Source organism: Cydia pomonella, chromosome 5 (assembly GCF_033807575.1).
Source record: "Cydia pomonella isolate Wapato2018A chromosome 5, ilCydPomo1, whole genome shotgun sequence".
Taxonomy (NCBI): domain Eukaryota; kingdom Metazoa; phylum Arthropoda; class Insecta; order Lepidoptera; family Tortricidae; genus Cydia; species Cydia pomonella.
In genome coordinates, this window is record NC_084707.1 from 10,791,639 (window position 1) to 10,808,743 (window position 17,105).

General features: G+C 36.4%; 1 protein-coding gene across 2 annotated transcripts in view; it reads left to right on the forward strand.

Moving 5' to 3' along the window:
- The first annotated feature begins 84 nt into the window (after window positions 1-84).
- Window positions 85-17,105, forward strand: part of LOC133518263 (E3 ubiquitin-protein ligase Su(dx)) — a 29,056-nt gene continuing 12,035 nt past the window's right edge. The window contains exons 1-8 of one of the 2 annotated variants that reach the window (XM_061851899.1): window positions 85-244; window positions 371-461; window positions 3,045-3,172; window positions 3,711-3,998; window positions 4,247-4,503; window positions 8,327-8,511; window positions 9,226-9,394; window positions 10,508-10,628. In XM_061851899.1, the coding sequence (XP_061707883.1) occupies window positions 3,103-3,172; window positions 3,711-3,998; window positions 4,247-4,503; window positions 8,327-8,511; window positions 9,226-9,394; window positions 10,508-10,628 (1,090 nt within the window). In that variant the 5' untranslated portion in view covers window positions 85-244; window positions 371-461; window positions 3,045-3,102. The remainder of the gene's footprint in view (window positions 245-370; window positions 462-3,044; window positions 3,173-3,710; window positions 3,999-4,246; window positions 4,504-8,326; window positions 8,512-9,225; window positions 9,395-10,507; window positions 10,629-17,105) is intronic. The other variant, XM_061851900.1, reaches the window with a different exon arrangement.

The following is a 17,105-nucleotide window of genomic DNA, read 5'->3' on the forward strand; positions in this document are numbered from 1 at the left end:
TTTGTCTCATATGATACAAAATATTAGAGCATGTAGACATGATGCATATCCTGTTGTCTATGGTTTGTCTATAGAGATTAAGAACGTGAGGATTGTATTGGCAGGGAGTTTGCTTATGTTTATCCACAGCCACACTTTTCCTTTTGTCTATTATCTGTGCACTAGCGAATCCCTCAACTTGACTGACTAGTTTTCTTCAGATCATTATTATTTACTTCGTTTCCGTAAATAGTTATTTAACCAAGTAAGTTAATTGTGATTTTTAAGGTGTGTTTTACGGTATACGTGGCTTTATTATCTTTATGACTGATTTAATTAGTGCGTTTTGATGAATCAGTATAATGTCGATTTCTTGTCTATTTCCTTGCAGTGCGACTTTCAGTGCGATAAGGAAAGGAACAATGATAATAAGTAAGCTAATCTAAAGAAATCTGGAAACCAAACCAACAACCACATCTAAGGTAATTGACTCAAATTATTTGTTTATCTTCTTGACATGATTCCATTGTGACTAATTTACTGTCAGGTGCATACCGAATGCAAGTCAAGTTGTAAAGTAGGTAATTAAAGGTAATGTTACTGTCTCTGCATCAACTGCCTAGGCCTTCCTCACGTTTTTGTATTTCTACTTGGAGATACGATTAGATAAGAGTGTTTTTAATAATTTTATCTAGAGCATTCTTTTAATGAACCAGGAAAAACTCGTAGTATTCTCATTAATGTTTAAGGTAAATTGAATCACATTTTACTATGCTATAAAGCATTTAATTTACTTACAGTCAACATTTGTTTTGATACATACAAGCGTTAAAAAAAAGATTGTGATGTGAGGCTAAGTTCTGAATGCATCATCAGATCATCAAAGAGAATTACACCAAATTTCAACTGAACCAGACATTGGGTAGTAGTTCAAATTGAAGATACAAGATTTGAATCAATTATTTATAGACACACAATTAGTGTATTGAACAGATTGAATTTATGTAAAAGTGTATAAAACTAAAAAATATTTTTATAACTATGAGCCAAAGATAAAAAATAACACAAGAAAGAGGGAGCATCATAAATAATAAAAAATATATATGAGAGGAATTTGTCATTTGCTCTTGTTTGATTCTTAAATAAAATTTTAAACCATATTGCAAAATATAACAGACATATTGATATAGGTATTAATTACAATGAATTCATATCATTCAGTACCTACAGGGAATTCCATGTCTGTACAATCTGTTAAATTTCCTGTATAAAGTTGTTATCCAATTTGGGAATGTAGTGTACCACCACTATCCAAAATAAATTATTTAGAGTTAATATATTTCAAAGGGTAAAATTGCGACCCTATTACTAAGACTCCACTGTCTGTCCGTCTGTCAGTCTGTCACTAGGCTGTATCTCATGAACTGTGATGACTGTTGAAATTTTCATAGATGATGTATTTCTAATAACAATATACTAAACATAATAACAAGATATAATACTAAAAACGGAATAAAATTAAATATTAAAGCGGGGCGCCCATACAACTTACATGATTTTCTCCGTAATGGTACTTGCATGTTGCCGGTTTTTATTATTTTATCAAATATTAGTTACAGCGTTCCAATTGACACTCTTTAGGTACACCTAAAGGCTTCATAGGGATAGTATGGAGATATAGAGAGATAGTAATATAGCTTGTGTTGTGTTTATTGATAAAAATATATATATATATATATATAAATAAATAATAAATAAATAAATAAATATTATAGAACATTATTACACAAATTGACTAAGTCCCACAGTAAGCTCAATAAGGCTTGTGTTGAGGGTACTTAGACAACGATATATATAATATATATAAATACTTAAATACATAGAAAACACCCATGACTCAGGAACAAATATCCATGCTCATCACACGAATAAATGCCCTTACCAGGATTTGAACCTGGGACCATCAGCTTCGTAGGCAGGGTCACTACCCACTAGGCCAAACCGGTCGTCAAATATATATTTATATTATAGAACATTATTACACTAAGTCCCACAGTAAGCTCAATAAGGCTTGTGTTGAGGGTACTTAGACAACAATATACCGGGTGTGACCTGAAAATTAAACTGTACGTACTTCTCTAACTGACCAACATTTGTTCAGTGACTTACTATTTTTCATACAAATTAATCAATCAATCAATTTTTCGTGTTATGGCTCCATCAAGGTGTTGATGATTCTGCCAATGTCGAGGTTGGATAAGACACGGCTAGTATATGAATCTTATCATATTAATTAAATATTATCTTTAATGTACACTGTCATCTGCACAATTGATGTTACTTGTCACACTTTAAACTTAACAAAATTTGCTATACATTGCGTCTTTAGACTTTAAAGTATGCTATTAATCGAAATGTTGGTCAGTGTGAGGTGTAATTTTAAAAGTCACTGAACAATTGTTGGTCAGTTTGAGGTGTACAGCCTATGGTTTAATTTTTTGCTCATGTTACTGGCCACACCTGGTATATAATATATAAATATTTATGAATACTTAAATACATAGAAAACACTCATGACTCAGGAAGCACTCAGCCACTGGTGGACTTGGTCACTTTTTCTTTAGTGTATATCCATTTCAGTTCATAATCTATAGGAACTGTCTGAACAAAAAGATTTGTATGTACCTAGTTGTCTTGTATAAAAAATATTTGGTATTTCTGTATACTTGAGCTGTATAATCTGCCTATTGATGTATATGGATATGACAAGTCTTGATAGCTTATTATTATTAAGTCTAGCAAAATCAGCAATTCACAATAAATACATTATGTATCAAATGACATTTCATTTAAGAATAATTCATTAATTATTGCCTTATGATTAACACAACACAATAATGTTTCTACTCGGAGCTATTCATGTTAGTAAAACAATAACAAACAACCAGTGTTTACTAAATAAAGAATGTCTGTTTTTTTTAACATGCTAAGTATGCAGATTGAGTTATAAGTTATCACAGGAATAAAGTAGGGTATAATTTTATGTTATGTTTCAATTTGTGCAGGTGGCCTATGGAATTCAATGATGTAGTGCAATGAATATGAACTGACCAACAAATCAAAATGTCTGAAGGCACAACACCACTCACTATTCCCACTTCGTTAACAACATATCACCAACTCAGTCTAACAGGTACTGATAACATGATTATTTATTGTTGTGTACTATAACTTTGTAATACATATGCTTTTTTTAAATTATCTGGATCTACATAAGTACAAAAAGTACCACTTTCTCTGCCATTGTAGTAGCATGGCATGTTTAAGGGGCACCACCACAGTGGTGGGTAAAATCTGTTCCTTCCAAGCCATAATTTTAACTAAGGTGTAGAGTTTGTGAAGTTAGGGCCTGTAGAGTTAGAAGCTTGGCTCTACAAGAGATCTAATAACTTTTTGACAGTGCAAGCCTTATGGTTTCGTCTTGGCAACATTTTATATGAAAATATTTTTGATGGGATTCTTATTTTCAGATTTTACATTTATAATGCATTGTTAAACATTAGTATGAAATATATCCATTTCCAAAGCGGTGTTGTAAAACACTCACATTAATTTGTGGTTTACAGTGCGACCATTAGTTGGGAATTACTTTCATTCCACACTACTGTAATGTATTACAAATAAAAATTACTAATATGTAAAGATGCTTAATATTTCCATCTCAATTTCAGTTGAAACTGCAACCATAAGAAGTTCTGGACTCTTTAAACCAAATCCTTACTTGCAAGTCATTGTAGATGACAAAATTTCAAGGAGAACTGAGGTCATTAAGAATACTTTACATCCAAAATGGAAAGAGGAATTCACAGTGCTTGTGACTGCACAGTCACAATTGCTATTTCGGCTTGCTGATCACCACAGCTTTAGAAAAGATAATATTATTGGAGAGAAAAGGATAAGTCTTCTTAAGGTTCTCCTTTCCTTCAATGGAAAATTAGAAAATGTAGAGCTGTCAATGGGTAAGAAAATGTCACCTAATTTTGTCATCAGGTCAAGTGGGGCAAGGGCATCTACTTAGTTATATTATATTAGTAGAGGGCTTAGGCGCTTCCAATGTGAGTGGCTTTCTTTTCCTGACTGGGGAAAGTGTGTCATGGGGGCAACCCTTACTCTCTCATGGTGTTCATAGAGTGCACAGGCCTACTTGACCTTATTTTTTGTTAATATAACAATTGAAATCTAAACTATGCTTTTGTGATTGTTTTAGACTTGATGAAAACTGTATCGTCACAGGAGAACACAGCAAATAGTAATTCTGAAGTTAAAGCGGCAGATTTAGTTATACATTTGGATGGTTTAAAAATTGATAGTTCTGTCCTAAGCCAGTGTCAAGAGTTGCTAGGTGAAACAAACAGTGGCAATGCACGTAGTCCACTTAATGATGGAGTGCGAGGCAGGATCAGAGCACGCAATAACCCCAACTCAGAGTCTGCGAGAACTGGGCCACGAAACCAAAACTTAAGGGTGAGTCCATGTCCATAATTTAATGTAGGTGATCTTCTCAGTTGAAAGCCGAAACTCGTTAGATAATGTGTTTTTATTGTCAGAAGCCTCATCATAGTCATAATTATCTCAGAACTCATATAGTAGCTTTTAATAAGTAGGTGGGGTTTTGTTTGTATTAAGTGGGTGGAGTTTTGGCCGTTATCACAGGCAAATAAATGATTTTTTTTATCTTTCGTAGCAATTATCTCTGAAACTATTCACTATATCCAAAAATGCTTTAAAAGTAGGCCCCTATGTCGCCGATTTGTTTTATGTTAGACCTATCCAACGACACTTAACACCATTGGGTTAAAGCGACTGTGTTTAGGGGAGGTATTATAAAAAAAAGTTTTATCCACGATTTATTTTACGAATGTGTTGGCGCACTGCGGGCTGAAATTGTGCTGCCACTGACATAGAAACCAAAGTTGTTATTTTAATTTTTTTTTTATTAAATAGGTTTTGCCTAGCATTGTTATGGTAACTTTTTTGTTTATGGTAATTTGGGATAATTTGGCATAAAGTGTCGAGACTGTCGAGTTTTTATTTTTTTTCGAAAAAAATGTACAGAGGAGGAACAAAAAATCTATTTATTTCAAAAATCGCAAAACAAACTGTAATATCCACGCAGATGGGTACACTACGAATTATTTGTGATTTTTTGGCATACTACATATTTCCGTGACGGGTGAGTTTTATTTATCGTTTATTGTTTCTATGGAAAAGTGATAAAAAAAGAAATTGTCATTTTTTTTTGTTATTGATACGGGTCTTACCCATAATTTTTATGCTAAACTATGAATTTCAAACGATTTGGCTTGAAAAAAGACGATTCTGATTTTTTTCCATAACAATGTATGGAGCAGGAACATAAAATCAATATATAGTAGGCGCTCGGTATTCCGGCGCTCGCCAATCCCGTAGTTTTCGGATTGGATGGCCCACTCTGAGCGAATCACACAAACAATACAACCGCTCTGTGGCCCAGAGCGGTTGTATTGTTTGTGTGATTCGCTCCCGCTCGGCGGCGGCGACAGACGGGCCGATAGACACACGAGTGGTTCTACAAGGGTGCCATTTTTAGGGTTCCGTAGCCAAATGGCAAAAAACGGAACCCTTATAACCTCGTCATGTCCGCCTGTCTGTCCGTTTATGTCACAGCCACTTTTTTGTAATTTTTATTGTTTGTAAAAATGGATATGTAAAAGTGCCCCTGTGACCTATTTGCTGAATAAATGTTTGATATTTCCGAAACTATAAGAACTATACTGTTCAAACTTGGTAAGTAGATGTATTCTATGAACCGCATTAAGATTTTTACCCAAAAATAGAAAAAAAAAAAACAATAAATTGTGGGGGTTCCCCATACTTAGAACTGAAACTCACAATTTTTTTTTTCACCAAACCCATACGTGTGGGGTATCTATGGATAGGTCTTCAAAAATGATATTGAGGTTTCTAATATCATTTTTTTCTAAACTGAATAGTTTGTGCGAGAGACACTTCCAAAATGATAAAATGTGTCCCCCCCCCTGTAATTTAAAAAAAAATGATAAAACTAAAAAATATATATGATGTACATTACCATGCAAACTTCCACCGAAAATTGGTTTGAACGAGATCTAGTAAGTAGTTTTTTTTAATACGTCATAAATGGTACGGAACCCTTCATGGGCGAGTCCGACTCGCACTTGGCCGCTTTTATTTCCCTTAGTACGAAACGCTAAAACGGTGACTTGTAGTTATTTAATGCAACCAGCGAATTTCATAATAAGTAACCTTTTGCGTTAGTCAACCTTGAAAACGTCAAGGTCAATAGCGTTCAATAAATAACGTGAAATGTGACGCACAGGTAACAACCTAATTATCTACGAGTACATACACTTTGCTCCACGGCCTTTAATATTATATTCTAAACTTTATTTCATCATTACCTTATTGTGGTTTTGCAATGGATAGATAAGATACGTGGTTTGAATACCTATAATAATGACGGGATTTAGTAAGTCACTTGACGACTGTTAAGAGCTAGGTATCTTGAATACGATTATGTTGATATGACGTGTCGCACAATTCATCATGATGATAATTAACATAATATATGATGTTTTTACGAGTTCTTAATTTCAAAAAGGTTTCGGACTAGTAGTTGTTTTGATTCGATTCGATGTAAATAATACTTTGCCTTGCTATTTTCATATTCATACATGGACCCGGCTATTGAGGGCTGCCATTTTTATGTTCGCCAGTTGGCGCCACTGTAGATGGTGGTCCAGAAAGCATCTCTCAAAATTCTGCTATGCTTATTTTTAAAAATATATAATACGTTTTAAATTTCTAATATATACAAAAGTATTATAACGTCTAAATTTGCCGTTTTTGAAACCTGTTTAATTTTGCATATATTTTAGGTGGCACTTTTTTAAAACCACTAACATTTAATGTTTACCACGAATAATGGGAATATGGAAAAAATATTTACCACAATTATGAATAAGCACTGAAAATAAAAAAAGCTTGTAACCCCCAAAAATACAATGAATTTGACATTTAAAAAAGACCTCCTTTTACACTAGCGCCCCTAGCGGTGAAATTAAACGTGAAACGTGAACGTGAAGTTTGTCACTGACAGCTGCTTTTCCACTGCATTGCGGTTTGCATAGATATTTAGGTATATTCAACGTAAAAAACCGCGCTATTTAGTGAGTTGAAACATATTTTAAGAACCATCTGGAAAATCAACATTTTCGATAAAAAAAAACTGCTCTAATATCGGTTCATCCGTTGGGGAGCTACGACGCCAGAGACAGAGATACACGTACACACGTAAAACGTATAACACCCTTTGGGAGTAAAAAATTGACCCTCACAAAATACATAGGAAATCTCTGTTATTAGATCATAGACGTTTCTGTACCGTGTTGTGTTTGCGTGTCGTGTGTGTAAGTATAGAAGATAGTACATATCTAAGAATATTTGTTTTTCATCACACTTGCTCGAAAAAGATCTTATTTCATGCAGGTGTACTGAAGGACAAAGGGCTATTTTGTTCCCGCGGGAGTTATGGATTGCGAAAAAAAAGCTATAACTCCCTAGGGAGTTATTAGCTTTTCTTTTAAATTATGTCACTTATTCATACAAACTACGTAGCATAAATGAATTTTACTTTTAATATATTATTTTATTTATTTATTTTTGCTTATGTTTAAAATTATTTAATTTGATTAATTTAACAGCCGTTTAAAATATTTTTACATAATTTTCAATCGTGGCTGAATGCCGAATAGGTCTGTGCCTTTGATGCTTAGCCTGTCAAGAAATTACAAAATGGCGGACGAATGATTGATATGTCACCGTATTTAAGAATTATTACGCTTAAAATTTAGTTTTTTCTTTGCAAGTGTGATGAAAAACATTGTGTGTAACTCCGGGGATAAGAATATTGCAAACTCGGGTCTTTAATTCCCTCCAGCCTGCGGCTATCGGGAATTACCACCCTCGTATCCAAAATTTCAGTTACCCCCCTCGTTGTACAATGTACTGTTTCTGTCTCTCGTTTTGTATGTGGCAGCGTAATTCACGTGAAATATTAAATGCATATTTGAAAATGTATATATTGAAAAGATACACATTCAATAGACAGATAAACAATCAAATACACAATATAAATCAACCGTAACTCAGCAGCAAATGACCGTAATTAACACACAAATAAATAGCCTTACCGGGATTTGAACCCAATGGGTCTCCAGCTTCGTAGGCAGGGTCACTGGTTAAGTAGTACATGTTGGTATTGTTATAGCCACCACCTGGGCCGCCTCCTATGAGCAACGGTGCATTGCACCCGGCGGCGGCGGCAGCAGACGGCGCAGGGCCGTCGCACGCAGAGCCGCCCGCCGCTGACACTCCGCCTACACCCGCAGCCGCGGCGCCCGAGGAGCCGTTGCCCGGTGGCTGGGAGATGCGATACGACGTCTACGGTCGAAGGTGGGTCCTCACTTAGCCTCGTATGAGCAACGGTGCATTGCATCCGGCGGCGGCAGGGGAAGACGGCGCGGGTTTGTCGCACGTAGAACCGCCCTTCGCCGACACCCCGCCCACACCTGCGCCCGAGGAGCCGCTGCCCGGCGGCTGGGAGATGCGATACGACGTCTACGGTCGAAGGTGGGACCTCACTGCCTCCTATGAGCAACGGTGTACGAGTATTACACCTGGCGATTACGGACGGCGCGGGAATCATCTCTAGGAATGTTTGGAATGTAAAGTTGTAATTAATGTATATTTGGGACGTTAGCGTCAGCAGTAGAAGTAGATAAGCGGGAGACGTGTTAAAATGCGCTGAACACGACTTTGTTACTAAGAGAATATGAGCGTTGTGTTCATTTCTGCTGCGATTGTTCCTTATTAAACTTGGTCAAAGTAAGAAAGTATTAAGGGCGTAAACAGCCATATGAACCGGAACAAGTGGTTTCTTCATTGTTCTAATCTAGCGCTTTACCACACAAGCGAATGCCAGAAAATTGTTTAGAATAGAGTTAGACTGTGGACTCGACACCAGCGGCCAGCGGAGCGTTGCGAGTGGCTCCCGGCGCTCGCCGTCCTGCTGCCCGCTGGAATTTAGTCAGCGGTCTTATTTATCTGCCACGCAGGTTGGCGAGAAAAGGAACCTCATTTGCTGAGTAATGTATTGGTGTGATACAGATACTACGTGGACCACAACACGCGGTCGACGTCGTGGGAGCGGCCGCAGCCGCTGCCGCCGGGCTGGGAGGTGCGGCGCGACGCGCGCGGCCGCGTGTACTACGTCGACCACAACACGCGCACCACCACTTGGCAGCGCCCCGACACCGAGCGGCTCGCGCGCTTCCAGGTAAAGTGAGACTCTGTTCACTGTCTACTACGTGGACCACAAATGTTGACGTCGTGAGAGCTGCCGCCGGGCTGAGAGGTGCGGCGCTACGCGCGCGGCCGTGTATACTACTATCAAAGAGAATTTGAACTAAAGGTGTATTGTCAAAGAAAACTTTGTAGCGTCGTAAATTTACTGCCATCTTTCGACACATAATTAATACTTTTAGAACGTCATTTGACTTTGATCATAATTATTTTACTGATATGAATTAAATATCAAAAAGTGGCGCCATCTAATAGATCAAAGGCTAAAGGTATAGCAGCATCGTTTCGAGCGATGGCGTCATAACCTTAAGGTAAGTATCATGTAAGATGGCGCCACTTTTTTATATTTAACAAATTGAACACATATCAGTGAAAGAATAAGGATCAAACTCGAATGGCGTTCTAAAAGTCTTAATTATGTGTAAGAAAGATGGCAGTAAATTTACGTCGATACAAAATTTTCTTTGACAATATACCTCTATTTCAAATTCTCTTTGCTACTACTGCGATATGCACGTGCTTAGCGATGTCCCACACCTGGGCTATAACCGCGAAAATGAAAGTTTGTAAATTGCGGGCATCTTCTTGTCACTTTAATTACGCCTTCATTGGAGTAAAAGAGAAAAAACGGTAGGCCCTCTGAGCGCGGTTTCGATCCGCATGCAATGTGAAGATCGCCCTACAGTCTAATGTTCATGATACTTTTCTCCAATACGGGGATGTTGACTGATAGTGAAGTTTGTGGTTGATCAGGAGACCAATATGTGTCTCGGTTTGAGTTTGGGCAAAAAATCTTTCTTATGCCTGTTGCCGCTATACAGGTCGCATTTCTAAACCGATTCTCATTCAATTTTGTAAGCAGATTTGATAGTTATATGTTTTTTTTGTTCCGTTTATGAAAATAATTCAAAGATCGTGTGCCGATAAATACCTTACCTTGTGTAAGGTATTTATTTAGTTCTAAGCTATGTAAAGGCATACTCGCAAGGTCAAGATTAATTGTATAGAAAATGGGCAAACTACATTAGTAATTATCAAAAGATATTCCAAAGTAAAGTCAATAATATTGGCATTGTTATGTTTGCAGCACTGGCGCGGCGAGCGCCGCCATGTGGTGGCGCAGGGCAACCAACGGTTCCTGTACCCGCACCCGCAGCCGCCGCACCCGCCGCACCAGCAACAGGATGAAACCCACGAGCCGCAACCCGGTACGTCACTATTCTTCTCATTTTTTGTTGACCCGGTTTCGCATTCCTCGCGCACAATCACGAACGCTGATTTCGCGGCCCATCGAAAAATGACACTTGAAGTATTGATGCGCGCAGCGGCGGCTTTCATGATGTTAAAAAACTTGCTTACTTTATAGTCCCACAAATAACCCCTTAGTTACGTATAGAACAGTGCCGCATCGCACATACTGTTTTTAGCAGCAGCCGCATGCATTATCATTTAAATTAGCGTCGTCAACGGTAGCGGCCCGCCTTAAGGAGCGCTTGTGCAGTGCACTCCCATAAATAATCATAATGAAATTATAGTACCTACTACTTATTCATAATTAATGTTTCTATCGTAAACAAGTCAATAATAGTTAAATAAGTAATTATTATTCAATAGCATATGACTAGTCGCCTACTGCTATAATTTCATACGTAACGCGCGAAGCGGAGCGCTTTGGATTCCTCCTCCTATGAAAAATGATTTAGTACATTGAATCAATAGGAAATTCCATAAGAGTGAAAGAGAAGTTTCGCCACAGTTCCGCACGTGGAACAGAAGATGTTCTATGAAGAAAGACGTCAAATTGGAGCGGCGCGCGCGCGCCTAGCCCGCTCGACGAATGCCATGTTGTCATTTGTTTGCAAATACGCGCGGGAATGCAATTTTTACTGTTTTCATTCTATATAATTAGACAAGAATTCAAAAAATTAGTGCACATAATTTGTTTGTGGTAAAGTGTTTAAAAATGAATGAATATAACGTGACATATATATATATATATAAGAATGTGAAAAAACTTTGCAAAATTGACTCGAGTTCGAGTTAGATACAAAAGGACGACCTTCAACTTTCGTAAAAATGTTTGGACCGAAACTGGTGTGTTAACAATTTAGCACTTATTTCCATAAAATAAAAAAACATTCATATATTTATTCACGATATTCGTAAAGCATTATATTCCATTGCACATAGTCAGGTACTTACCTGAAATCTAAAGAGAGTTCAATGACCGCGTGGACGAAAACCGATATTTATATTGGTATTTTGCGACGGTTAATAGATTTTGTAGTTTAGTTTTCCTTTAATGTTAGTCAACACCCGTAATTTTTTGTCGCCAGCCGCCGCTGGTCATCAACCCTGATTGTGAAAAAAACTTCGCAACCAGGGTATTGATACATTTCAGAAACTGCAAAAACGTATTTTATAAACGTTTATAATTTATATCATGCTGTACATTGTCACACGACACTTATAATTCGCGTTATCGAATATTATCTTATCTCTACTATCTAAAGTACTATTTTGGTGTGTGCGTGAAATCGATTTGCATATTCATTACGTAAATTTTTAAGGATTTTAGTTGTAATAATACCTGAATGATTACCACCACAGCGTCCTGTTACTTACAGCCATAAAGTACAGAAATGTATTGATTTGTTTAAAAATAATTTAATTATTTATGACGATACATGCATCCGACGCGTTTTCGTAAAAAAATCTGTTCTATAATTGCATCTATGTATATGTAATTATGAGTGTTTATTGTTCAACATTCTCAAGCGTATAATACAAGTCATTAACAAGGCCCAAGCTGTAGAACAAGCAGGTTTTCGCTCCGGATACAGCACTAAACAGAACATATACACACATTGGAACAAGTACCAGAAAAATATAAAGAGTTTAACAAACCACTATATATAGGCTTCATAGATTACAGCAAGGCTTTTGACACCATCAGCCATAACGCTATGTGGGAAGCTCTAGAAGAGTAAAGTTAGACAGAAGAGGGTAAGCAATAAAAATAGAATGGGGTGTGCGGCAAGGTGACCCACTCTCACCTAAGTTCTTCATTGCAGTCCTAGAAGGAGTCTTCCAGAAGCTCGACTGGGAAAAGAATGGAATAAGAATAAATGATTAATACCTAATAGTCATCTAAGATTCGCTGACGACATAGTACTATTTTCAGAAACTGCCACAAGTCTAGAAACCATGATGAGAACACTAACTGAACAAAGCAGCAAAGTAGGACTTGAAATGAACACTAATAATTTTTAAGAAAAAAAAACTGACTTCAATGAGGGAGGCCGGTGAAATAAAGATTATTATATTACGTATATTAAAAAATGTCTTGAAAATCTAATTTGCTTAACAAACACAGCAAAGAGGACAAATCGCCAATCGTGAACTATGCGTCGTTGAAGAGTTCTATTCTGATCATCATCAGCAGTCCCTCTTCATCAAATGTCACTTTTATTAAATGTAAATGCTTGATTTGCAAAAGAAAATACAAAAATCACTATATGTATGCCTTTAACATTTGAGGAGTTTTATCGATTCCTCATAGATTCCACCATCAGGTCTCGAGCTTGACAAAAATGTATCTTGAAAACCTAATTTGCCTAACAAACACAAAGAGGATGACAAGTCGCCAAGCGGGAACTATGCGCCGTTGAAGAGTTCCATTCTGAGCAGCATCAGCAGCTCCACTTCATCAAATGCCACTTTTTTTAATGGAAATGTTTGATTTTTTGATGAAAATACAAAAATCACTATATGTATGCCTTTCACATTTGAAGAGTTCCCTCGATTCCTCATGGATTCCATCATCAGAACTGAGTTTTGACAAAAACGGGACCAATCTGTATAGATTCAATCAAAAATAATTTTCGAAATCGGTCCAGAAATGACGAAGTTATGAAGTAACAGACATTAAAAAAAAAACATACACCCGAATTGATAACCTCCTCCTTTTGAAATCTTGAAGTCAGTTAATAAAATAATTTTTAAGAAAAATAAACTGACTTCATTGAGGGAGACCGGTGAAAGAACGATTATTGTTGATTTGAGATTTCATACAATGAAATTAAAAAGACAGCGTCCTACGCCTAATTATGTAGAAAAGGAGGTAACATGTTTTTTTTTTTGCCACTGCACCCACCTTGACAGATTTCAGATTTACCCTATGGTTGACTGGTAAGATACCTACCCGCAATAGGGTATTCGACTGTATTTAAGATAAATTATTTCAAGCCATGCATGAAATAAAGCACCAGATAATTATTAAAAAAAGTAAATAGGATAGAAATATAAAACTGTGCCTTGAAAAGCTAACTGTTTGGCAAAGAGAACAAATTGCCAAACGTGAACTATGCATTGAAGAGTTCCGTTCTGTTCATCATCAGCAGTTCCACTTCATCAAATGGCACTTTTTTAAATGTAAATTCTTGATTTGTTACAGAAAATACAAAAATCACTATACAAGGTGCCCGTGAGCATTGCGAGAGATTTTAACGCTGCATTCCTGGTCATATTTAGAAACTAAAATGTCATATAATTTTTCTGGATTAGGCCTAGTTTCAGAGATAATTAAATGTTTTTCGAAATCATTCTTTCGCCATAAGTCGGTACAAAACACATTTTTGACTGCGGTATTGCCACTTTGAGGTCTAGTCTGGACATACCTATTGATTGACATCGAAAAATAAAAAAAAATGTATTCTAGAGGCTACCCCCAAATAAAAATAAAAATTTTTTTTTGTTAATTTTAGGTTGTGTTTATCAATAAAAAATACGTTTATGTACAGGAGTGTTCAAAAAAAGGAAAAAAAAAAAACAAAAAAAAATATTTTTGGCGAATTTCACAAAAAATCATATAACATTTTTGGCTGCTGTTGTCATCAGGAATGCACCGTTAAAATCTCTCGCAATGCTCACGAGCACCTTGTATGTATGCCTTTCACATTTGAAGAGTTCCCTCGATTCCTCATGGATCCCATCATCAGAACTGAGTTTTGACAAAAACGGGACCAATCTGTATATATATAAATTCAAACAAAAAAAATATTACAAAATCGGTTCAGAAATGACGGAGTTATGGAGTAACAAACATTAAAAAAAAACGTACAACCGAATTGATAATCTCCTCTTTTGAAATCTTGAAGTCGGTTAACAAAAGTGATGACTAACCAACCTACCTACCTACCTACCAATGATTATAGGCTTTTCATTAGTAACGAGACAATAGAATATGTATACAACTATATTTATTTAGGCAAACAGGTGTCATTCTCGAAAACCAGTAACGAAGAAGAGGTCAACAGAAGATCAAGTATAACCTGGAAGAAGTACTAGTCTCTGAAAGAAGTTCTGAAGGGAGACTACAGCATGACATTAAAAAAAGTGGTGAGTGACACCTGTCTCCTGCCATGTCTAGTCTATGGCTCACAAACATGGGTTTACACCAGCAAAGTTAAGGAGAAAATAAGAACTACACAGAGAGCTATGGAGAGAAGCAGACGGGGCTGCGGAAAATATACAAAATAAGACACGCAGGAATCAGAGAAAAAACCAAGGTAACCGACGCTTTCACCCACGCTCACAAGCTTAAATGGAACTGGGCTGATGGAGACAGGAAAAGATAGAGAAAGTTGGAAAAAGCTGGAGGAGGCCTTCACCCAGAGAGGGATCCATATGAACAAATAAAACTACTTTTCAAAAATGAATAATATAAACGAAAAGAAAGGAAGTGGAAGAAAAGGCTATAATAATAATAATAATTGTTTAACAATTATTATGTAATTATTATAGACACCAACTTGAATATTATAGATTTTTTAAAAGATAATTATCATTTTGAAAAATCTATTTAGCTTGAAGTAATTTAATACTTTTTCCTACTCCTCTACTGTTATCTGCCATTTATACATACATTCAAAAACACGAATATAAGAACATACATAAAAGGTTTAAAGAAAAGACTATATTGTCTATTCCTCATAACAGCACCTGTGCTTTAAAATCGCTATAACGTTATCGTTACTGCGATTAATGGTTAGCAACCTAACAAAATCAAAACTAATGCAGTTTCAAAGTGCATTGCTGCCAACTTACAAAATGTTCATTTGGTTGCATAGTAGAAACAATTGCTTTCTAAGTCAGAAACACGCATGTGACACCCGTAATATAGCAACACCCATAGACTACGAAGACCGCTTAGCGTTGCTTGTTAGTCTCCATAGGTTACTGTGGCCAAAATCGAGAAAAAAATTGTCCAAAAATTTAATTTAGCAAAGAGCAAATACCTCATGAGTTACGAGAAGGTGTCGCCGACCGGCCGGACCGCGGCGGGCCGGGCGCGTAACAAGGTATGCTCGCGTATCTTAGCTATATACTTTTGCTTTGTTTACCTAAATTAAGATTCATTTTTGTTGACTCGTAGGAAAAGTATTGTATGCAACGTTGTATAAGTGGGTTAAAAAAGGCGAGTGGCGTGAGTGAACGCCACGAGCATTTTTTGACCCTTCTTATACAACTGTTGCATAATAGTATTTTATGCAACCGTTGTTTAAGAGAGGTCAAAAAAGGCGAGTGGTATGAGTAACAATTTGAGGCGAAGCCGAAAATTGATAATAAAGACGCCACGAATATTTTTTGACTCAGTTAAACAACGTTGCATACAATACTTTTTCTACGACCAAGCACTTACTTTGAAATAAAATTGTAAATTTAACAAATATTTTTCATTTCATCTATCGCGATTTTGAAGGCAGAAAATTTTAACTTGAAAGACATACTGTTATTGAACACAAAAGTTAAGTTTTTATTGCACAACCACAATAACCTCATCCAAGAAGTAACAAAGAATAGAGTAGGGTACGGGCGGGAAAATGAATGAATGAAGGAAAAAAAAACTTATCTATGGTTCACTTATTTGTCACAGATGACATTTAAAATAAGGTTGGCAATATGGAAGGTAGAGTTAAGGAACGCAATCTCCATAGGCAGAACTTATGCAAAAGTATCCAGTGGTCAGCTATAAATAATAGTTCCAAATCTCTCCAGAGTAGCGCTAGAGTAGCTAAGAACCTAGGCGTTATTGACGGAGTGAAGTGCGCTGTCTATGATTTGATTTTCTTTTCAAGTATTCTAGGTATTGTAGCACCACCTATTTAAGGTTTTTTGATTACACTTTTTGGTATATGGAGATTCCATTCCTTATCTCCACCTTCCGTAGTTGGCAACAATGTATTTCATACAATATTATTTAAGTGGACATTACACGAAGTATCGAAAAGTGCCAAAAAGATACTGCGTGTATGCAAAAATGCGTTTTTGGGGAATAGACTAAAGACTTGTCTTGACAACTATAAGGTAGATGTGTGCACGACCCTTTAAATGACAAATAAAAGTACGGGAGTAGAAAAAAGAATAAAAACGCCCATTGAATCATTGTGATAAGCGCTTATTACATCTGCACTGTCGCAGGGCATTTTCGGAGAAGGACCGGTGTACCATATATTTCCGCTGTTAATTATTGTAATATTGAATTCACAAAAAAAAACATACTGATTGATGATAACATATAAAGTTGTGTTATAATAATTTTCTGTTCATTATAGGTACAGTTTAAATCCTGTCGAATAAAATTAAAATTGTAAGAAATGTCGATAGTTTATCGATATGACTTT